General features: G+C 39.9%; 1 protein-coding gene across 1 annotated transcript; it reads left to right on the top strand.

The window, feature by feature from the left end:
- The first annotated feature begins 12,662 nt into the window (after positions 1–12,662).
- On the top strand, positions 12,663–18,068 carry plvapa (plasmalemma vesicle associated protein a). The gene is made up of 6 exons (XM_073490611.1): positions 12,663–13,303; positions 13,740–13,806; positions 13,957–14,669; positions 15,604–16,459; positions 17,153–17,210; positions 17,717–18,068. The coding sequence occupies exons 1-6, from the start codon at positions 12,908–12,910 to the stop codon at positions 17,748–17,750; spliced, it is 2,124 nt and encodes a 707-aa protein (XP_073346712.1). The 5' UTR covers positions 12,663–12,907; the 3' UTR covers positions 17,751–18,068.
- The last annotated feature ends 6,622 nt before the right edge of the window (positions 18,069–24,690 follow it).

Below are 24,690 nucleotides of genomic sequence, written 5' to 3'. Positions count from 1 at the left end.
TGATTTGCTTTTTTTCTCCTTACCCCTCTCTCCTCTTGTCTGTCTGTTTTCCTCAAACCTGTGTGTGTGTGTGTGTGTGTGTGTGTGAGGGAGAGATCAAGCAAAGCAATGGAGAGAGAGAGAGAGGGAAGGAGGGGGAGGGAGCGGGAGTGTGTGCAGAGGGGGAGGGGGCAGTCTCTGTGTGTGTGTGTGTGTGTGTGTGTGTGTGTGTGTGTGTGTGTGTGTGTGTGTGTGTGTGTGTGTGTGTGCTCCCAGGGATTTGACACTGCTATTCAAGCCCTGCGGTTACCATGGAGCCGGCCGCCTTATATGGCCATTGGAGTCAAAGAGCAAAGAGAGTGGGCTGTGTGGGGCAGCATGCACACACACACACAGGAAGGATGTGGAGGATCTCTCTCCTCAGAGATGCAGAGAGCATGACCCCAAGGCCTCAAAAAACCACCCCGACAATACCAGATTACCCTGAAGCCCCGCAACAAATACAAGCAAGCAGATCTCCTGCCAGCCCTTTGTCTTTTAGAAGGCAATCGAATGTTGCATCTGAAAGTTTCTCCACCGCAAAACACGACGCAAAGCAGCAGTGAGGTGAACTTAATTTCTCAAAGGGAGGACATATCTTTCCCTTTTCGAATAACACACTTTGATCCTGCATACGTGCCGAGCAGCCCACTCGAGAGCTGCTTATTGTGCTGGAGGTAAAGGTTAGCATTTTGTGGTCATTGCTCATTTGCTCAAGGCCCTCTCGCCCATTCTCTCAGTGCTTTGTGGCGAGCACGGTGATTTGTGTTCGAGGTTACCCCAAGAGGTCAAACTGACTTTCACACCCCTGTCGCGTTAAAAAGCCCAGGGTCAAATGCAGATAAAGGGGAGGAGGAGGGTCGGATAAGAGCTTTAAGAGATAAGTGATGATTCTGCTTGTAAATGTGCGGCTCTTCAGGGTGGGGGGTTGCAGTCACAACAGATGCGGCGAGATGAAAGATTCACTATATGCAACTTGTTGTCTTATCTGTTGAGTGTTTACAGAGATTTTTAAAGGCATTCTTTTACCCCCGCAGACACTTTTATGGCACTCCTAAATCTAAACCCAGCTTTACCCCCTGGAGGACAGAATGTGTATGTGACACAGAAGCATTGTCCTGGCCATTGTGTGGCTAATGGGTCATCAGAGGGTTGTGTGTGTGTATGTGTGTGTGTGAGTGTGTGTTAATTTGAATGAAAGTCCCTTTAATTATGCCGCTGTGTCTGCTTATTGTCACTTCTTGTGTTGAGAAAGATTAGGCTTGTCAAATAAAGGGTGCTTGTAAAGGATTGTGTGTGCGTGTGCGTGTGTGTGTGTGCGTGGGTTCACAGAGCCATTAATCAATACTTTTGTACCTAGAAATAGTACATTTGAGTAAATTTGCTCTATTTGTTTTTGTTTAATTCTTACTTTGTGAGTCATTTCTGTAGGCTAATATTTGAATTAGAGCTGCAACGATTAGATGATTAATCGATTGGTCAATCGGAAGAAAATTACTTTTATTTATCATTCATGCATTTATCACGAAAAAATGTCAAATATTTCCAGCTTCTTACATGTAAGGATTTGCTGCTTTTCTTTGTAATTTTATGATAGTAAATGAAGAGGTTTTCAGTTTTGGACTGTTGGTTGGAACAAAGGAACATGTTTTTGACATTTAAAAGACTAAAGAATATATCCATTGTTAAAATATCACTAATGAAAATAATCATTAACTTACTCACTGGGCTCGCATAATCTTGTGTTCACTCTCTTTCAATACTTGGTGGATTTCAACCCCTTTATAATGGACTTCTTTATCGTCACACATGTAAGTTTAGCCTTAGCTCACCAAATTAGAGCAGGTTGCCGTCATATCATGGCAGTGGCACATTCCTAAACTTTCTACCTTAACCACCAACTTCAAAAGACTATTCAGCTTTCTAGTAGATATTAAATGTAACAATTTCAATATATTCTTACATTGGTAAAAAATATCTGCCATTGCAAAATAAGTAAGAAGAAAATTGACAATTAGTCAGTAATTTAGATTGCATTACATAAAAAAACTGAATAACGAATGAATAACTATGAATTCAAAGAGATGCTGTACATGCCTATCATTTTCACTTCAGTGTGTGAGACTGTAACCACTGGGACATACCAGTGGGGCTGGAGTGATGTGGCCTTTGAACCGACAGTCAGGAAAGTTGTTGCTCCCAGTGAGGAATCCGTAAAATGCAAGACTGCAAAAGATGTCTGCCAGGATGCCAACCCAACAGATATACAATATTACACACACAGAGACAGCTGACACAGAGGCACAGACGATTTTGCACCCCAACAGTTTCAGATTGCAATTAACTTATTATAGATGTTTCTGTATAAGTCACTGTAACGTCAAAATGATTTTAAGGTAAAATATTTACATAATGTTCCTTTAACTTGCATTTCAAAAACACTCGAAAGAGTAAACATGTTAAAGGGTCAGGCTACCCATATAACAACACTGAAAGTAATATTTGACATTGTGTGCGTTCATTATGTATCTTTAAAATGTTTTTTCTGATAGCGGGTTTTTGAGAATAACATTTCTGGGCCATATTTTGTTTCATATTAATTGTAGTATCACGCTGGAACACTTAAAACAGTAAGTTGTTTCCATGTTTACTGTGGAGGAGGAATACTAACAAGTTATGATGTTATCCTGATTAAGATCATAGCATGTAAACTATGGCTGAATGATGTGGGAAATTAATCTAATTGCAATATTTTTCAGAACTGTTCAGTATGCTGATGTATTTTTCATTGATCGATCCACCAAAATTTCTAATTTCTTAATTTCATAATGTATTTGACCATAAAAATATATTTTTGCAGTACAGTTTTACTTGTGTGAAGAAAAAAACCTTTTCATGGTATAAATAAAAGTAATACATATCTATTACTATGTAGTATAAGTATCTGTTTTGTTTAACTGTGTGCAATCCACCTTTAAACCTTGTAATCCAGTTCAGAAATCAGTCAAATTTAGAATAATTCTTATTATTGGGAGGATTTAAGTTGTCAGACTTCTTTTAAAGTTATGTTTATAGGGTGGGTCATTAAACCCCATCCTTTGGCATTTTTGGGCAGGCCCAAACACAACTCACTCAATTGATTCAGTTAACATTTCAACCATTTAAGTTAACCTCTAAGGTCTGTTACAGAGGGCCATCCCATAACAAATACAACCATCCCCCCCGCATGGCCAAGTGTCTAAAGTTAGGACGGCCCTCTCCCCGAGGCATTCCCGGCAACCACTGTAATTCAATCTCAGGGTGTTAGTGCGTGCTCTCAACCGCATCAGCATATGGAAAGTAGGTCTTTACTTAAAGTAATCATGAGGCGTCTGTGCAGCCTTCTCGCGGGGACTGTGTCTTCATCACGCTCTGATGGCTGTTAAATGTTTAGACTTGCAGTGACAGCTTCACCCTGAGACCAGAGTGACCTGTGACCTTCGAGGAATGGACAAGCCTGGAAACAAAAACAGAGGCCTTTTGTGCGGGTCAAAGGGAAAACATCTGCTGGGCTGAAGACACAGAGAGAAGAGGGGGGATTAACTCTGAGGGATTCATCATTTGGCCTTCTCAGCCACCTCTGATGAGAGGTGCCTGATGGGAACGTGCAGAAAGCCACTGACTGTACGCCACATCATTACGACCCAAATCCTCTTTATTTTCCTCATTAACATCCCAGCTGCCTCTTGGCTCAGCAGGAAAAATTGATTAAAAAAAAAGGCAGATAAATACAATATGAGGGGGAATTTCTTTGATATGAATGCTGCAGTCGCTCTTATCACATCACCACAGGAGCCACTGGTCACAGCCAGTCTTTCACTTTTAAATTAAATTTTAGCCTGAATAAATGATCTGAGAGGATTGCACATCACAGTTCCCGTTGAGAAAATTCATTTGAACAATTCTTGCTTTGATATCATCATGCATTATGATGATAAATGAGTGTGAATTTTTTTGTACCGTCCTGAAGCAGTTACAGTGTCATTTAAATTTGGGCGGTGGGATGCTGCCCACTCAGGATCACAGATAACAAAAGAAAGCATTTCCATTCTTTTTCTCCACTTAACACACACTCGGCACTCGGCAGTTATTTAGCACCATTTTGTTTATTTGTCTGTTCAGTCTGGTGGTCGACTCCGGTATTTACCACTTGCCCTCTGTCCCCTCTCTCAGTAACAGAGACCTCTTTCTTCAGGCTAGTCATTTGATATAGCACACGGCTGTGATATGGGTAACCAAATCCTTCAGAGCTAGTTACCAATTAGCCAAACATCCTTGGAGGGAAACCTCATGGGGTGATTCTATGTGTTATTCCAGTTTTATCATTAGGCAAGCATGGTGTTATGTAAGGGCAAGTAAAACAATATGGCAGGTGCTGGAGTAAAAATAAAATGTAGAAATTAGATTATTTTCCAAAATAGTTAGACATTTTAGCATTCAGCAGTTGCCAGGCAACCAACGGAGACTCTAGGAAGTTACTGCTCCCAGCCAACACATAACCCCCTGTAAAATGGCCGGTTGTTGTTGGTATACAGATAAATAGTGCATTCACATGCTCCTCGGATGGTCCCATGTCTCTAAGTGAGAAGTTGTTCTTCTGACTTGGTTTGTTCCTGAGCTTTTCAGTTGTAATGAGAAACAACATTGTCGCTACAAAGAAGATGTGTATTACAAAAGGATTTTGTCCCTTGTTGCTGCAACAGTACATTCTCTCAAACCACTAAAATACAGCTTTACCCTTTATCAGGGTTTATGCTTATAAATAACTTTTCCAATTAATCTAGGTCATGTGTACAGTAACTACTACTCACTATAGTATTACAAATTATGTGTGGCAAAAGAAATAATGCCATACATGAATTCATAAAAAGTGTCTTTCTATCAACCAAACATTTACCTTTGTCCGCTGTGGTTGTGCACATATGACGTCAAGTCAGCAAGTTGCACACCAAAATTTTCTGCGCAAGCCAAGAAAAAGTTTGGCACGTAACCCGCCATTGTGTTTACACTTCAGTTTTTATATGGTTGAAACAAACAAGACATACAATATTGATTAGGGCCTTTAGAGCTGCTGGTAGGCGGATTTTGTCACAGAGCTAGGCTAGCTGTTTTTCCCTGTTTCCAGTCTTTTTGCTAAGCTAAGCTAACAGCCTGCTATCCATCTTCTCATCTAGCTCATGGCAAGAAAAATGTATTTCCCAGAATTCCAAACTTTTCCTCTGAGAAATAGAATTTACTTTTCTAAACCCACATTAACTTTGACCTGCAACTACTGACTACAGTTACACCTAGTATGTAAGAGAAGTTGTATAGTAACAACATGTATTAGTAACAAAATCAGTAACAAATCAGCTACTATAAATGCACATTACAGCCTGATTCTCAGTCAATTTACATTTTTCATACTTGGAGGAAATTGTTAATTTAGCAGCATAGCCTGTATGTGACACTGAGTCCATTAAATATTAAATACAAATAATCAGATCAGTAGCAGTAAAAGCCATGAAAAATTTAAACAGCGTTTTAACATGATGAAGCCTGAACAGCTTTTTATCTTGTCCCTTATGTCAAACCACATGTTTACTGCTTTACTTAAGGATCCTTTGTGTCTTGTCTTGTACTTCATTCAGTCATTCTACACATTTGACTGATAAATCGATCAGGGAGGCCGTCCTCAGCTGCAGTTATATGAATATTCCACTAGGTGGCAGTGTTCCTTGACAATTAATACTGTGTGTGAATATTGTGAATATTACATCGACACTGTACTCTCACTGTGCCGCTGGTCCAAACACTATATCATTACTATCTAATTTCTATCATTGCCTTTACCTAACTTAGGCCAGTATTGTTTCAAATAACAAAATTCTGATTATTTTTCTTAGTTTTACAGTAAACCACGTAACAGTAGAGAAGGGAGATGTCAATTTCTTGTCTTTCTCAAATAACAGGGTTTCTTGTTAGCATGCGAGTATTTGTGATTTCTATACAAGTATGTGTATATAACAGTTTAAAACAGTATAATCAGTTTAAGTTGAATGCCCTTAAAGGTTTATAACATTATTTAGCCATGCGATTCATCAACAGCTATCCATTTCTTTTATAGTTTGAGGTAAAAAAATAAATAAATGAAATGTGTATAAAATGTGTGTCTGTAGTGCTGGCAACCACCATAAATGCTAAAAGCGTTATACAAACATTTAGACATCTCATGAGATTATTCAGTTGTTCTATAGAACCATAACTTTACATTACACTTACACAAAAAAACATTTGTATGTTTATGGATTTCTTAAAAAATTTAATTAATTAATTAATTAATTAAATGAAGATTCTACGTAAGCCTAGTATGCCACCAAGGCTTCACTGTGCCAAGACATTTTTGCAAAGAAATTCCATATCGGCTCATTCAAAGCAGTAGCATTCTTCATTTTAAGCCAACACAAGCTGATCTCTTAGTGGTACCTCAGTGGATGTCGGTGGGTGTATATTCTATTCAATTTCAAGAAAAAAGAGCATAATGGAGCATGAGGAGTCAGGTCTTCATGTTTCAAAGAAAACACACCGCAGTACCTTCTTTTTGGCCCACTCACACCACCCTGAACAGTTTGAAAGACTGGTGAGAGAAATTTTACAGCTCAGACGACTTTGCTAAAGCAGTTGTTTTGGTTTAGTTTTAAATTTAATTAGAGGAATGCATGACGCCACATGCCTGAAGTGTTACGGTAACGTCAGGGACATGTGGTTCATCAACAAAGAGCACCAAACCAGGGCAAGACAGTCTCTACAGGCTTCTTCAGCTGACAGGAAACCATCCCAGTAAACACTTCAATGTGCATTGTGTCTAAGAGAACATTTCATATCCTAAGTACTGAGAACACAATAGAGCTCTGCTTCCTCACTACCTGACCCAGTGCAGGCTGTAAGCTCTGACAACCTGAGGCCTGTCTAAAAACTCTACATTCTGTTAAAACTATAACCTCAGTTACACCTTCAGTAGCTGGGTGGTGTGTGGGAGTGCTACAGCTTTGGCTCATTCAGCCATTGGGTGTTGCCAAATTAATTTGTTTTACACCCACTTGTGCAGCTTTTGATAACAGTAAAAAAAAAATGTAGAAGAGATAAACAGTATTTGGGTGGCATGGATAAACATGTTTTTAATACAGCTTACTAAAATTTCCCCCCAAAAAACACTTGGTCACACAAAGCATCCTAAAATTATATTTGGAGAGGCATGATGATATTCTTGATAGGAAGATAAGATCTCATTGTTGCCATGTCGTATTTATTTTTGATAATTTTATTAACTTTTCTTTTCAAGGTGTAATCTCTCAGGGTGTCTAACTTGGGGTTCATCTAGTTGTACATGCAAGAGGTGCTTTTTCATAAAACATCCATTGGAGAGATGTCTGACTCTGCAACATGTGAAGATGGATCATAAATGAGATCATTTTTAAACTCGGGTTCAAGCAGCCTTGTAGTCTTGGATGATAACATGCCTGTCATTTTTTAATTAATTTTATTGTATACTGTTTGTGTTGTGTTTGGTATGTATTTTTGGGTAACACTGTCATGGTGTTTATTAGACAACATATTTGATATTTCTTTGAAATTTCACCCAAATTACCCCATTTATTACATCAAAACATATTGAAAATTACCCCAATATTTATTAATAATAAGAATTTTCAATTTTCCGATAAACATTTAATGAAAAGCTGGTAATTTCTTTAATACATTTCCAGGAAACTGCTGACGGGTTTCTGCTTAACTTCTGCTTAACCTGCCATTTTTAATTGCAGGCAATTCAGGTCTGTAACTTTCAAAAAAGGGGAAACAAGTAACTTGAACAGAAACCAACTGGACATTACAGTGGTACAATCAGCCGAAGTTAAGCAGAAACCACTTTCCTGGAAATGTAATAAAGAAATTAAAGCTGCAAGCAGCGATGAACGGGCCCTCGCAGTCCACGCGCGTCGGGGCGTGCTGCTGTCGGGACATGCTGCTGTCGGGGCGTGCTGCTGTCGGGGCATGCTGCTGTCGTTACATGCTGCTGTCCGGGCATGCTGCTGTCGAGGCTTGTTCATGCAACAACTTGCGTAGAGGAAACAAAACTGAAGGCAGTGAAGCTGCTGTTTTGTCATTTAGCAATAAAAGCGCCACCTATTGGTCGATTTGCACGAAATTTAGTAGAAATGCTCATCGTGCCATGGAACACAATTGCCAAAAGTTTTGTGTTCATCCGACTGTATTTCATCAAGATACACAAGAATGTCTGTTTGACCACAATGTGCAGGAAATTGTTGTTTTATATTTTGGGCGGTCTGTGGACTAGCACATTTCTTTTAATAACTTTTTGTCAGGAGGGTCCACAGATGCTGCGTGCAAAGTTTGGTGCAAATTGGAGAAATTGCCTGGGAGGAGTTCGAAAAAGTAGGTTTGCGACATTTGGCGAATTTGCGAATGGAAATTCAGTGCGAACGTGGGCGTGGCCGACATCACACGGTTCGGCTGTATTCAGGAAACATATAGATATAATGTTTAACAATGTGCACCATATTATGTGAGAGTAATTAGCAAAAAACGTTTTGTCTTGATAATAGCGCCACCTGCTGGTCATTTTTGGTGTGTGAGTTACAGATGCCAGTCTATACCACCCCAATCAGTTTCATGTCCATAAGTGTTATGGTGTGGGCACAGTGCCAATTATAAAATGAAACTGCCACCAGAGCGCCACCTAGTGTCAGATCGGTAACCCCTTTGTCAGCTTTCCTCAGGAGGGCAGTGGCAATGAGTGTACCAAGTTTTGTGTTCATCCGACCAACCGATGTTGAGATATAAAATACTTCAATTTAAAGAGCGCCACGTAGTGGTCATCGACCAAAATTTTGCACAGAGCATAAGGGGCTCATGTGGAAGTAGTATCCTGAGTTTGAGGTCATTTGGACACACCAATGTGGAGATATGCAACACTTCCTGTTTGGACTGTAATCTACAGGAAGTTGTTATTTAATAACTTGAGTATTCTTTGGAATATCATAATTCTTTTAATAAGTTTTTGTCAGGAGGGTCCACAGATGCTGTGTGCAAAGTTTGGTGCAAATCAGTGAAATTGCCTGGGAGGAGTTCGAAAAAGTAGGTTTTTGACATTTCGCGAGCTAGCGAAAAAAAACGCTAGGCGGAAATGGGCGTGGCCTATATCAGGAGATTCAGCACAATTCACTGCATGCGTGGATATAAGGTTTTTGAATGTGCGACAAAGTATGTGGGAGTTATTAGCCAAAACACACTTTCCTTGATTACAGCGCCACCTAGTGGTGAAAATTCACAACGACACCAGATTATAAAATTTTTCACCAGGTGTGACATATATTCCAAGTTTGATGAGTTTTGGGGTATGTTCAGGCAGTGAAAAATGCGATCATTTTGGCAGAAGAAAAAAAAAAACAAATAATAAATAATCATTACGATTACAATAGGGACCTCGCAGGTTTCCTGCTCGGGCCCTAATTACCACCTTATTATTAAATGCTTAATGGCCAATTTAAGAATATTATTATTAAATCATGTTGGGGTAATTTTTAATAAATTTTGAGTTATAAATGTAATTTTTTCACAAACAAAACTGCATTTACATTTCATTTAACTGAGATGGCTCCACATATTTCAGGGGAAATATAACAAAATCTCAGCACATTAAACCAAATCTATCTGCATGGCTAACCACCACAAGGAGTAAGTGTGCAAAAATAAGTTTTTTGTGTGAACTGAGCCTTTAACATAGTTTCAAAGCAAAATATTGTTTAACTGTTTCAGCTTTCGCTTGTTGAAGCACACACAGTAGCTTCCTTCTCAAACAGCAGGAGATCACAGATTGCATTACAGTGCTGCCACCCTTTACACAGGATACACCGTTTCTATACTGGATGTATCCGGCCCAGTCACACACACCATTAAACCTTTAACCGTACTGCCTCTTGTTTTGGGAAGTAGCTCAAGTGTATGATGAATACATTGATACCACTCCCATGTCTGTCCAGTAAGCTGTGAATATGAAGCTACAGCTAACAGCTGAATAGCTAAGCATAAACATTTAAAGACTCAGCCTGTGGTAGCTCAAAGTCTGAATTTGTACTCTCTTTTTAAAAATAACCTAACAATATCATAATGCTACTTTAGTTAAACTATTTAGGATACTTACTCACTTAAAAGTTAGTTGAGCAGATTGATACCACTGTCATTTATGTCTTGTAAATCAGAAGCTATAGCTAAAGGCTGGTTAGCGAAGCATAGCATAAAGATTGAAAACAGGAAGCAGCTATCCTAGAGTGTTGTTGCTTTGCATTTTACACTTTGACTAGCTGTTTCCCCTTGTTTCCAGTCTTTATAGTCAGCTAAGCTAACTGGCTCTTGACTGTAACTAATTTGTAGTGTACAGACAGGAGAGTGGTATCAATCTTCCCATGTACGCAAGATCAACAAGAGAGCAAATCGATTATTTCCCAAAATGTCCAACTATTCTTTAAACTGGCAATAGACTTGTTTTTGTATTTGTTTTAACATAACATTTTTAGGTAAATATTGATTGCATGTAAAGGCTATAGAATAACTCCAAAGGCGTTTGGATTGGATTCAAATAAACTTTTATTTTACCATGCCATCTTGTCTGATCCAGACGGGCTGGCAGCCCGGCACAATCTCTATCTGGTTTCATGTCTACATGTCTACGTTTTTTTGTGTTGCCAAAGGAAAATGAAAACAATCCAGGTGTCTTTGCGGCACCAACAATGATTACACTTAAAAATTTGGGGAGCTAAAAGGCTCATTATACAGGGCATAACTGAACCTCTGTTTCAATATCTGACGGTCAACTGCTGGTAAAACTGTGCACTGAAGCTTTCGTGCTCCACTTGAAACACTGAAAATGTGATTTGTACATTCATGTGTACAGTGAAGGTCTTTTACAGAACTCCTTTGTAACGGATACAAAGCATTAGTAAGATGTATAAATTAAATAATAGCCTCTCCTACTGTTCGAAGGGTGCTGTGTCAGCCTGGTTGGCAACACCCCTTGAATGGAATGGATCCAAAATATAAACACATCAAAATAAAGCCCCCTCCCATACCCGGTGTTTAGAAATGAAAATAAAAACAACCCACTTCAACCTCAATTAAACACTATGACTGTTTATGTTTTGTATTTGTCTGATATCCTGCGTTTGTTGCCGTCTTTTATCTCAGATCTTGTCCTAAAAGTTCCTGCAGTTCTGGCCATCAACAGTTCCTCTATGAATTACTGCTTCCTGTCAAGATGAGGCCTGGCACGCCAAACAATGGCTGGCAGGAAAAAGTTGTGGCTGTTACTGTCAGGCTCTTGTATTTCTTCCTTAAATTGAGTCTCTGTGTGTGTATGTGTGTGTCCCCTTTGAGACAGGGGGCTTCTCACCCACGTCATCATACTGGACTGAGACTCGCGGCATCAAAGGGGCACTGAATGAAAACGTCAGAGGAGCGATGAGCCATTGTCCTCCTGGCCTGTGGTGCACCGGACAACACTGCTCATGATCCCATAAAAATGTTTTTGGCACGTTTTTGAAGAAGCTGCACACAGTGAGTCCGGTCAGGTTTTTACGGCCTGCAGGTTTTCACAATGGATCACAGAAAAACACCAAGTTGAGACTTTTCTATATTCCATTCCTGTTTTAATAGTAATAGTAAATTTTATTTATATAGCACTTTCCTTAACAGTGTTACAAGGTGCTTAAAAAAAGAAAGAAACAGAAAGGCAGATAAAATAAGACTGAAATTAATAAGATAAAATAAGTAGAAATGACCCAGTGAGCAAAAAGTGGTCTAGATCACATCTTTTAGACGTCATTTATGGACATCCAAGACGTCTAAAAGACGTCCTCTGGGGAGCCAGAATGAAAGTTTTTTATACGTCTTTTCTGGACATCGTATAGACATTTATATGTCGTTTGTCGACTAATTCTGGCTGTCAGTGGATGTCCAGATCATAGCCAGTATGAACGTCTATTCTCAACTAATTCTGGATGTCAGTGGATGTCTAGATTATGGCTTGACTGGACGTCTTTTCTCAACGTCATTTATCGACTAATTCTGGCTGTCAGTGGACATCCAGATCATGTCCTGGCCCGACGGACACGATATCAACCTGTTTTGGATTTGGCATTTTTTAACATTTTCTGACATTTTATTAAGCTAACAATTAATCAATTAATCAAGATTATAATTGACAGACTAATTGACAGTGAAAAACATAATTAGTTCCAGCCACACTCAACACTAAATGGTCATGAGATTAGACTTGGTGGTGACAGAATACTAGCAATTAAAAGTCCAATATATATAATCACATATAATCAAATTTTCATGAACAAACACTGAGTGTGTGTGTGTGTGTGTGTTTAGCTCATACTGTACATGCATACACATTGGCCGTGTGCGTGTTGATAACCTCTGCATAGGGAGGGGCTGCCAATGAGAGCTAGCCAGCAGAGGGAGGGGACTGAGGCCAGGAGCGCTTCCCATCATGGGAAGTGTGTGGTCAGAGGACTATAAATTCCTCCCCATGCTTACACCTCACCCACAATCTGATAAATTCTCATGCTATCAACGCTACACAAAGGAAACATCTGGCCCATGACTGGAGTTCGTCGGGCTTTGGTGGAGAATTTTTTTTACAAGAGTTACAAGAATTGGACCAAGAAACCAGCTGACTGCTCTGAGATAATTTAGCATAGTCTTATTGTTCGTTCATCATAACCCTCAAGCCTCGAACTGTACTATATACCGCTTCTCTCTGACCCTCCTCTGGCCATCAGCACCCATGTACAGCAGTAGCTATTCCCAGGTCTCCAAGTACAGCCCACAGGCCCAAAAGAAGATGCAGTACCGCTCGAAGGGCAAGAGCTGTGGCTACTACATGCGCATCGTCTTCTTCTTCTCCTCACTCATTCAGTCTCTTATCATAGTCAGCCTGGTGCTCTTTCTGATCTATGGCAAGAAGCAGGACACTGCGTCCACGTCGCGCATCCAGGACCTGGAGGAGAGCTTCAGCCGACTCTCCATCGAGAATGTTGCCTTGAGGCACCAGAGGAAGAATCTGACCACCTTACTCAACTCCACCCTGACTGAAAAGGCGCGTAACGACTGGGACCTGGCCAGGTTACGCCACCTCTCCAACATCTCATTGGCTGTGATCCAAGATTTTGACAAGAAGCTGGTAATAAACTGCACCTTTTGGTTATATCTAACATGCAGGTTCCTGTCATTAGTGTGAATATTTCGTTTTCTGTTGTTAGTGTAAGTAAAGTTTTCAATGAAAGGATAATACCACCTGTCAATACACCTTCAATGTTTCTGTCAAATTGAGCCAAGTTGTTAAAGCTCGTTCTTAAGTTATCTTAAGAGCTTAAATGGTTTCATACTGTTTTCAAATACTGAGTGGATTTCACTATCGACAACTGTTTAATGTTGAATAGGATTGTAAAATGTAGTTCTGAGATATTATTTTATAGCTTTTAGAACAAGAAGAAACAACATATTATCTTAATTATAATTATGAGTCTGTTATTGTTTTTGTTGGTTTGCATTTCACAACTGATCTAGAAAAACTTGCTAAAGCACCAATGGCTTTTCTTTCTACAAAATATCCACAGCAACAGTGCAATAGGGAGTTGTTCCTTTGTAGGGCCACACCACCTTCACCTGGCGGTTGCCAACCAAGTAAGTATGACATGTCTTCAGTGCAAACTAAAAAAAAAATCAAATAAATAAATAACACTTTTGAGTTATTCTCCCTAATCCTCACCTGCATGTTTTAGAGAAAGATATATTCACCTACTTCTTTTCTCCTTCTTTGTCATTGTCAATTAGTTCTAGGTCCTTGCAACTGTGGGCTGTCGTTCGAACAGCTGAGAGCCAGGCTTGAGCTTGTGCAGTCCAACTTTACACAAACAGTACAGAGGATGAGGATGGAAATGGACCAGATTGCCAAAGAAAGGGACAACCTGAACTTGGAGGCTATCCGTCTGAGGAGGGACAAATCCACACATCAGAAGGAGGTGCAGATCTTAAGACAAAGATGCAAAGATGACTTTGTCCAGTCACTGAGTGGTGTCTCCAACGTTACCAAAGCTTTCCTAGAGAAGATCGATTCCCTCTTCCCAAATCACATCCCCTTCCAGCTCACCTGTACAAAACAGAGGGAACACCTGGAGCAGATCCGCACCAACTGCACCAGCCTGTCCAGAGAGGTGGAGGACAAGTACCAGCGTTACCTGAACAACGTGGGTGATCAGGTATCAGGCATCCAGGGTGAGAACAGCCGTTTGAAGGCAGAGAACTGGCGACTGTCTGAAGACTACCGCTGGTGCAGCCAGAACCGCACGGACCTGATCAAGGACAACAAACAGAACTTAGAAAAGCTTCAATCGAAACATGACATGGAAAAGGAGAGACTCCTGATGGACAAGATGAGGCTACATGGAGACATACAAGTCCTGGAAAACAACGTCAACTATAAAAATAAAGAGGTTGAACACATTCGAGAGCAACTCAAGCAGCTTAATATGACCTGTATGACCAAGGTAAGAAAACAAGGGCCATGATTGATTACATGAAATGTTATCAGCTCTGCAGGGCTGTAAGCAGCAGTAAGGCCTCTAGGGGCAACACGCTGGGCTTTATGAGCTCTTCTGCTTCTAAGCTGTTAATCAAAGTTACACTCAGATTACTCTAAATTTGACTAAATTAAAATGTTTAAATGAGACCTGCTGTACCAAGAACAATCTTGTAAAACCATCTGAACAATGTTCATTTTTCTTTTTAAAGATGCTGTTTGGCAGTTAGGGCAGTTTAAAGGAGAAGTATTGAACACTGTGACTGATTTGGGAGATATAACATGCCAGGAATCCTGGTGGAGATTCTCTTATATATTATAATGTAATATTAGTCGATACAAGTTATCGTTACATTTCGTAACCGTTGAATTTAACTACAAAACCCCTTTATAGGTTACAATCTGCATATAATTGTGCAGCGATTACATAATTTTGTGCACTAATTTTAGGTTTGTTGTCAATAATACTCTCCTTATCTGCAGTATCACAAGACATATTTGCTTATATAACATCTGTAAGAAGACTCAAACACTAACAAAGCCCTCATTCCAGTGCTTTGAGATCTTGAGGCCTCACATAAGATGAATGAGATCAAAGCAGCCTGACAGGTTATTGGAAATGATCCAGCTTTAAGAGCAGAGGAGGAGGTGGAGGAGGGAAATTGTCTGCCAGTAAAGTACAGGAGGGCAGAGGGGTGAGAACTGAGTAAATGTTTCTTCCAGTTGTTGTGTTAAGTGTCTGCTGTTATTGAGAGATCAGGGGTTTGCAGCTTGAAACAGAAAATATGATATAAAGTTTTCTGTGAATTCAAAATGGTTCGGTTTCATCATCAACGTTAATAAAATCCATTTGTAACAAGTAAAAATGTATCCATAATAACACTGCTCTTATTTGATTTCAGGCAGGGTTCGGTGGATTTCAAGGAGGATTGACCTCTCGGGGAAGCACGATTCAAAATGGGTGGGGCACGTTTGGCGGTGGTGGATCCAGCTCTGCCTCATCCAGCTCTTCTAATGTGGGTCAGCTTAGTAGGACAGGGTCAGTTCCAAGCTTTGGCTCAAGTGGGACGGGTTCAAGCTCATCTCTCTTTCCATCTAGGTCAGCTAGCTCCACTGGGTCGGGATTGAATAAGCTAGGATCAACTGGGACAGGCTCCTCAAGCTCATCCCTCTTTCCATCTGGGTCAAGTAGCTCCACTGGGTCGGTATTGAATAGGGGAACAGGCTCTTCAAGCTCATCCCTCTTGCCATCTGGGTCAAGTAGCTCCACTGGGTCGGTATTGAATAGGGGAACAGGCTCTTCAAGCTCATCCCTCTTTTCATCTGGATCAAGTAGCTCCATTGGGTCAGGATTGAATAAGATAGGATCAACTGGGGGTTCCTCAGGCTCAACAGGGTTGAATCCAAGTCTTAGCTCAGCTGGGAGAGGCTCATCAACCAGTGGGTCGTCCTCTGGGTCTACTGGGTCAAGCTCCAGCTTTGGGTTAAGCTCCAACTTTGGCTCAAGCTTAAATAAGCCAACGACAAATGTGAAAAGCTCTCCAGGCCTTGGCTCATCCTCTGGGTCCACTGGATCCACTAATAAGAGTGGGTCGAGCAGCTCTGCATTCTCCTCTTGGCTTGGGTTAGGAAACAGTAATTCAGGACAAAGTAAGACAGGAAGTGGGACAGGGAAAGGAACATCAAATGGGAATAGTTTTGGTGGAACTGGATCGTCCACTGGCACAGGAAGGACGAGTGGGCTGGTTGGGGGCTCAGGTAAGGAAAATAGTTGCAGTTGTGTGTCTGTAGTTTATTTTTCCAATTCTGGGGCATTTTATAAAGCATCGTTCGCCCAGTTTACAAATAAATACTGTCTCACATACCTTGTATCTAGCCATGCAGATAGTTTTGGTTTTATTTGTCGAGGTGTTGAGAAATTCATCTCTGAAACTTCTGACCCCATTTTCTCACCCCAATACAATAGAGGTGAATCGAAATGTATATGTGGTGTTCAAGGCATGACAAATTGGAAAATAACTTATTCAGTTCAAACATCTCTTTCCAGAAACTGTATTTCTTCGATTCATTCCCATTCTCAGGTATGACAGACATGTCAAAACCTAGGAAAAAAGAACCAAAGCTATCGGCCTGGATGGAGATATATTTTTATTCTAGTGAAGGTTAAAGACACTTCACAAGTACTTCAACATATATGCATATATCAGTACAGGACTGTTCATACAGCACATATTACATACAAGCATCCATTTGTATTAAAAGTATGTCATTAATTCCAAACTCCAATATGATAATTCAACAACACGCTGGCTCTGATGTTTGTAGCATTTGTAGACCCTCAGTGGAAATGCTAACTGTTAGCATATGTACTGTGAAGCCTAAAAGCAACTTGTTTGATTTTGTCATGGCTGAATAGTGACAAATGATTGTTTTCTTATTTTTAACCAACAGTCAGCGTTGCCCAGCACGTTCAGGATCTTCAGCGCATCATCAACCCAGCTGGCCCAGAGTGAGTATCAAGGCTCTTTAACAGTAGAAATGTTAGTGTTGCTGCTGTTTTTGTTGCAGACTGAACTTTGTGAGCACAAAAGGCAATATTCTATATCTCTGTTATTGTCAACAAATCCCATGAAAAAGGCCCAGGTGTCCCTTGCTCAATACTTTGATTTCAATACATCAAGATCAAGACATAATTATTTAAAAACAGAGATAAACAGTCTGTTTATTTGGGGACTATTTTCAGCTGCGGAGTAATACACATTTTGTGCTTTAATGAATATTTACAGCAGCACAGTTAAAAATAGGCAACAGTGCCCATGTTCATTGGTTTGGGTTTTATTTATGGGAATTGTTGACAATAAAATAAATATAGAATATCACCAGACATATTCTTCTTTAACAGTAAATAAATAAATAAATAAATAATGTAGTAATTTATTTTCTTTCTTTCTTTCTTTCTTTCTTTCTTTCTTTCTTTCTTTCTTTCTTAATCTCTCTCTTTCTCTCTCTCTCCAGGGAGAAACAAGATCTCTCCAGAATGTTGGGCTAGTTCATCTGATGAGAAAAAACAAAACTGGAAACGGGATGTATCTTCCATTGCATCTATTACGCACAGCTAAATGCAAGCTTCTCATATGGAGTTCACATGTTGTATATCATTATATATGTATCATATATTAAACACTGTGCCTGTTTATACTTTGATATGCATTTAGGAAAGTATTTTAAATAACTTTTGCACTTTTGAATGTAAAATGTGAAGTTTGTGTGTTCATGATTTGTATTTACACCGTATGCAACTTAGCATGAATAAGCACGTTATTTTTATTGTAAATACAGAAAAAATAAAAGCTTTGTTTAAACATAAGCCCATCAGCTGTGCCTGTCTCTTCTTTATAAACAAAGCTATTTAAGATATTACCCTATGAAGACACGGAAATAACTGTTTGTCCCTGCGTGCGTCACCTATTGTGTGGCTAATTATCTATAAATGACTCCACAGCCCCTCCTGTGATGTTCAGGCAAGATTTACTGGCAACGCGATTTAATCCCTCTAGCATGTTTATGTTTACCTGCCAACCTGTCAGCAGGCCGGCAGAGGCAGATGGGAGGAACCTTTGGAAACTCTCTTGTACACATGCTGTGGTTAAGAACAATGTGCCATCACTTAACTGAAAAGAACACGGATATCCATAGCCCAAATAAACTCTTATATATCACTTATAAGTAACGCATGAGGGGTGAAAACTGAAAAGATGGGGCTTGACATGGTATCTGAAGAGTGTTCTGACCTTTCCCAACATCAGTCTAAACACAGCATAAGCAGCCAGATTTTTACCTTTAATTTTTGGTTATTTGTAAAACAAATAAATATGGAAAAGCATATAAACAGGGTTGTTTGTGTGTAGAAATATGGCACTTTCCTTACATTTTTTCCTTGCACATTATTGACAGTGACTATAAATCTATCTCAGTGAAAATGTATTTCATTTTTACAACATTACCATAGAGTCAAAATGGAGCAGCAAGACAAACTGTCATGAGAACAGACAAACATCCTGTTCATTGCACTGTGAGAGGATGGGAACGGACGGTTAATTCAAGAACCAAACGTGTGTTGGCGCCAATTAATAAATACAGTACTTGAGCAAAGGGAGACCTCTTTCCCGTCTAAAGGATATCCTTTGTTTAACGTCAAGTGTTTTTCCACATTTGGGTTGCACAGCTCACTGCAGGAGTCGCTGTGACGATATTAAAGGTCAGATGGTTGAATGCTTATGGGAGTCCCTTTATCAGACCGACTGAGACACGGGACGTGTTGAAACTACTTCACTGGAAAATCATTGTGATGATGTGCAAATATGTTTCCTGTCGACTCAGTGCATTTTTCCTGTCGACTCATTTCATTTCTCTGTTTCCCCTACACAAATAATACAATTGACCATTGTTCCAATTGACGCAGTGGACAATAAAATAAGGACAGATCGTTTCATTTTCATTTGACTTCAACAGGGTTTGAACAATAACTGTTGACAGGAAAGGGGACATTAACTAATGCACTTTCCCTCTTTACATTAACCTAGTACAAGAGAAAAGCATAACGAAAACCACAATTAAAACATGTATCTAATTTTACAAATAATACCAGCCTAAAAAGAAAGAGGAAAATAATTGGAAATAAGCATCTGATGGTTAACAAGAAATCTTTGATAAGATTCTGTTGAAACTACATGTACTATCTCAGCTCACAAAAGAGGATGTGTGACATGTATCTCAACACATTTGGCTTGAAAAATCATTGACGTGACCATTTTGTAGTCATTAACAATAACTTTGCGACACAGCCAATTATGTATATTTCTTAATATAATAATTTTGCAATTTGAGCATAACTTTCTCAAATTTAAAAAAGTCACACCAACATAGGATGATATGCTTTGAGTGTGATGTGAACATTAATCTGTTAGTCTATACATACTTTATATTTCAAGTGGGTCATTGACTTAGGCCGCTGGGGTCAGGATCATCCATTGCATGGTCGAGTGTTTTCCACAGATGATTAAACAAGCGGATCTTTGGGGATCTTGACCCTCAGCACTGTGGACAGCCCTGAGACCGCTGACACAGAGTTGGGGCCATTGTGTCGCAGTCTGCTCGGCCACCTCCCTCCCCCTCCTGATGCAGGAAAGGGACCGGGTGCTTATGATTACGACCTCCTTCCTCACCTGGGGTTGCAGGACTATGACCTCTTTTGTCTGTGGCTGTTAATGTTCCCCCTTTACTGTGACTTCTAATTGCATTTCCTATCTGCCTGGCCTCCCTTAGTCCCATGGCAGTCCAGGCTGGTAAAGACATCAGGGGGCAAAACCCTTTCTCTTGTGCAGATAGTATAGTGTTTAAGGGGGGGAGTGAGCTCTGCACTGGAAACAGCTGTACCTTAGCATTGACTTCCTTAAGCACAGCCATGACTTTCACCTTGACCTCTCCTTCCATTAGTTCTGGAAAGAAAAACATAGGGCAGTTTATTTGCTTAAGGATGGGATGGGTTTGACTTCATGTAACCTGTGAGCAGCTAGACCTAACGTAGCCTCAGTTTAGCATGTGATGTCAACAGAACAAAACGAAGATGATGCAACTTTTCTTAGGGTTACTGCAGTACAACAAACAGTCACTCGCAGTTGGAGTTTTTTCTTCTGCTTGGATTGGCATGAAACTCTGCTGGTTAAAAAAAAGAAAAAAACAACTGTTATAAAATCTCTAACTCATTGATAAAAGGTAGAAGCTGGGGGCAGGGAGAGGTTAACTACAACTCCCAGGGTGATGCATTTCTAAAGGAACATCCCATCACTGAACTCATATGCGCTGCTTACGACTGTTGGAAGCCAAAAATTTTGCTGTAGAAAAACAGATTATATAATCTGAATCGTAATTCTGTTTGCTATTAATTTGGGGCCTTGTGAAGTGTTTCTGTGCCCCTGGTCAGATACTTCTCCATGACTTATGGGTATCGTAGTATTCAGAGATGTCCAACGTGCCCAAATGATTTTTCATAAAAAAAGCTATAATAATCAAAACTGGTGGGCCTAACAAAATTTAAATGATCATTACATTACTATCTCTTTGTTTTTTGTTAAGCAAAATGAGGGTTATTGTGCTGTATCGTAGGCAACTGGACGTGTTTCAGTTTCTTTCTACATCTGAAGGAGAAAAATCATTCCTTTGAGGACAAACATCTTGGCCGGAGAAGACAGATGGTGTGAAAGAGGAGTAAAAGAATCCATCTGTGTCAAACTGGAACGACCATCTTTGAACAGAGGAGGTGGCCACGATACTTATCACCCACTTACAATGCAGTACTGACTTCACCTGGCCCTAGCAACCCACATGAAGACCGGTTGGGTCAATGACCCACAAGTGGCCCTAACGACTCTGAAACTCAGAGCTCACACGCATCCTTAACGACTCTGTAAGGGCACTCCCACACAGAGTTTAAAAAACTCCCCTCCAGTTAGTTAGAACTGAGGAAGTCTCTTGGATGAGAGGTGACACTTCTTCCAGAAACTGAAACACGTCCAGTTGCCTACGATACAGCACTTTACAGCACTAACCACAACCTGGATGACTGAGAACATTCATCAACATAACAGAAAGAAAACAGAAATGTGAATACAAAATGGAGAAAGTCGTTTGATCAGCAGCCCTCATACTTCTCACAAGAACAATGCTAACATGCTAATGTTCATCGGCATAATGTTTTACCATATTCAGCAGTGAGCTTAGCGTTTTAGCATGCTAACATTTGCCAATTAGCATTAAACACAGCACAGATGAGGCGTTTGCGTTATAATTGTCATTATAAAAGTCATTAATCAAAGTGTTGGATAAATGATACAGTAATTATGACGTGATGATTACACTGAATTGAAAAGTCAGGGGATCAAATCTAATAAAAATATATTTGACGCTGAAAAAAACAAACCATTTTGGTCACCAATGTTAATGTATGACAACCGACAAATGATTAAAGAGGCTTTTTCTGAGGGACAAATGACTTATTCCTCAAGTGTCAATAGTTGTTGTCATGAGCTGAGCTGCTGTGAGCCCAGACCAGCTGCAACAGTGTCCTATTTATCTGTGTCATTGATTATCTATCACATGCTGAAAGCCTTACTGCTGCTACACTACAGGCAGGGATCAGACGATTACTGATCATCTAGTCTGCTAAGAAAGAGTTACAGAGCTAAAGCCACTGCAGTTATTTGGTTTCAATCCCTCACAGTCACTGAGAGACCAGTAATGGCACAAAGCTAAACTAATAAGGTCAAGTTTAGGTGATGGGCTCTGCAGGATGACTCTCTGACCCTGTCAGACCCAGTGATGACAAAATATTGCTCGTAATGAATAAAAAAAACATAACTTTGAGTGAGACCAAAAGTTATTGTTTCCTGGTAGTTACCATATTGTTTCGAGGTTATCAGTTCTTTCTTTAGTAGTAAAACAGGAAGTAAAACCATGAGAAGTGAGCTCTCTGGAACATCTCCAGCTCATTTCAAATGTCAAACACTCTTAACATTTTGGAGGGTTCCAGAAGGCAGTCTGACGCTTGCAGTTTTAGGTACAAACAATAAAAACAGCAGGACTCTTACAGAGGCTGGGCTGGGAGGTCCAGTGATTTGACACAATACAAATAATGGCATGCACTTGATTTTTACCATGCATCAACTGAAAGATGTGAAATACCCGTTTAGATTACTGAAAGCTAGAGCATTAACCTTTAACCTCAAACCTTTCTGTGCCTCCTCTGCTCCTGTGCGTCATCGGTTCCTGAGAACTCTCTTTTTTCCTGTTTTGAGTGTTTTAGTGGAGTTTCCCCTCATTTGAATCAAGGCTGTCATATACTGTGAAACCATCCAAGACTAAATTTTGATTTTCGTTTATATAATAAAAACTGAAACCTGACATCTTGGGTGAGTAACGCAGTGGCAGCCTGACGCTGCTCTGGCGGCTTTTAGCTTTAAACTATCTACTGCCTCCATCTAGTGTCCAATTCAGTGTACTGTCATACTGGACTCGGAGGAAAATTAATGTGTCATGAATGTGTAATTAAGTTTCCTTCTAGTTCTATTTCTTTTTACAGGTCTAAAGGGAACAGTAATTTACAAAGCATAAAGTTAATATCAGCCTAAATATTTTATAGAAAATAAAAAATTATTGTATTATCATATCAGAATTTAGAAGTGATAGAAGCTTTGCAATGTAGGGAGTGATTTTGTTTAAACCAAACAGTATATTTACTCAGCAGGCATTATATTGAAGGATCTGATGACCTTGTTCTTCTCTCAAAACAGAGCTTACATTTGAATCCAGTCTGCAGTCACAGTCCAGTCCAGTCCACCAGCAGACAGAGGTGAGGGAGGATGTATCCATGTGTTGACAGAGAGAACCTGTGACAGGCAGGAGGACCGACGAGCCTCAGTGTGACAGCTCCAACAGAAGGTGTGAATGAATAATTGATCCCGAGAAATCAAATTAGTATCGCTCTGGCCCTGTTGAGCAGATCATTCCCACACAAGAGTTTTTATTCATATTGTTGGAAAATGAGACATGAACATTTAAACTGGCACCATATGGTATAATAATTACACTCTTATTAAATTCTCCAAGCTGTTTAGCTTTCAAAGTGTTTTGAGTACTCAGTGGAGGAAAAGTGCTGGCAGATGAAACATGTTTATTGGGCTTGTTGAGAGGAATTTTTTAAAGAGCAGTTAAAACAGTGCCTGTACATAAGTACATAGTACTTACATAAATATTTTTCTTTTGTCTTCTGTGAAACAAAACAGTTTATGGGTTTACTGCTCAGACTATTTCTGCTATTCCTAATGCTTGTCACTGGGTCGGCCAACCCCGCCAAATAATAACATTATAAACAACAAACAGCAGTGTTTAAATTTAAAATATGGCGTTTCTTTATTTCACTCACTTCAAAAACAGATGCATGTGCTAGCCAAATCAAGATCTTTATGATGTGAGGCGGCAGGTGCTCATACTGCTTTTGCCCACAGGGGCCGCCAGAATCAACAAAGTTGTCTGTAGCTGCTTTAACTAGTTAACTATGTGTTCACTCAAATGAAGAGTTTCAAGAGACATTTTGGGAAATTGAACTTCCTGCTAATAGTTCAAAGAGGAGATCGATACCTGGTTAGCTGAGCTTAGCACAAAGACTGGAAATGGGGAAACAGCTAGCATGGCTCTGTTGGAGCAAAATCCACCTACCAGCTCCTGTAAAGCACACTTAACATGTTTTATCTCTGTAAATGTTTAATCTGTATTTAAAAAATGTGTACCGTGTGAAAGCAAAAACTTTATGGGGGGTTATAAGGAACAATTTATAGCAGCATGGCGACTTCCTGGAGTTTTGCCTACGATACAGCACCTAGATTTACCATGACCTGGATGACTGAGAACCTTCATCAACATCCTGGAGTTTTACAATCTGTTTTTTGTACAGAAAAAACAAAGAAACAAATATAACATGCTAATTAGTGAGCTTTACAGGTGCTGGTTGGACAGGTAACCCTTGGACAGGGCCAAGGTCGCAGTTATAAGCTTTCAGTTTACTAGCCCTCAAAGAGACAGCAAAAAAGAAATGGGTGCCTATATTTTTGTAGATTAATCTCAGACTCTGGCAGTTATTGCTGATATAAATCATTCCAAAGGGCAAAATGTAAGATTTTTGTAAAGAATCCATCTATGTCAAACTGGAATGAACAGAGGAGGTGGCCTACGGTACTTATCACCCAAGTACAATGCTGTACTGAGTTCCCTCCCCAGACAACTTAACAACCATTTACACCTGGGCTCACCTAGCCTTAGCAACCCACATGAAGGCTGGTTGGGTCAAAGACCCACAAATGGCCCTAACAACTCTGAAACTCAGAGCTCACACGTGTCCCTAGTGACTCTGTAAGGACACTCCCACACAGAGTTTA

This window comes from Pagrus major, chromosome 21 (genome assembly GCF_040436345.1).
Source record: "Pagrus major chromosome 21, Pma_NU_1.0".
Taxonomy (NCBI): domain Eukaryota; kingdom Metazoa; phylum Chordata; class Actinopteri; order Spariformes; family Sparidae; genus Pagrus; species Pagrus major.
Note: the sequence above shows the minus strand (reverse complement) of the source record. Positions and strands in the feature narration are given on the sequence as shown.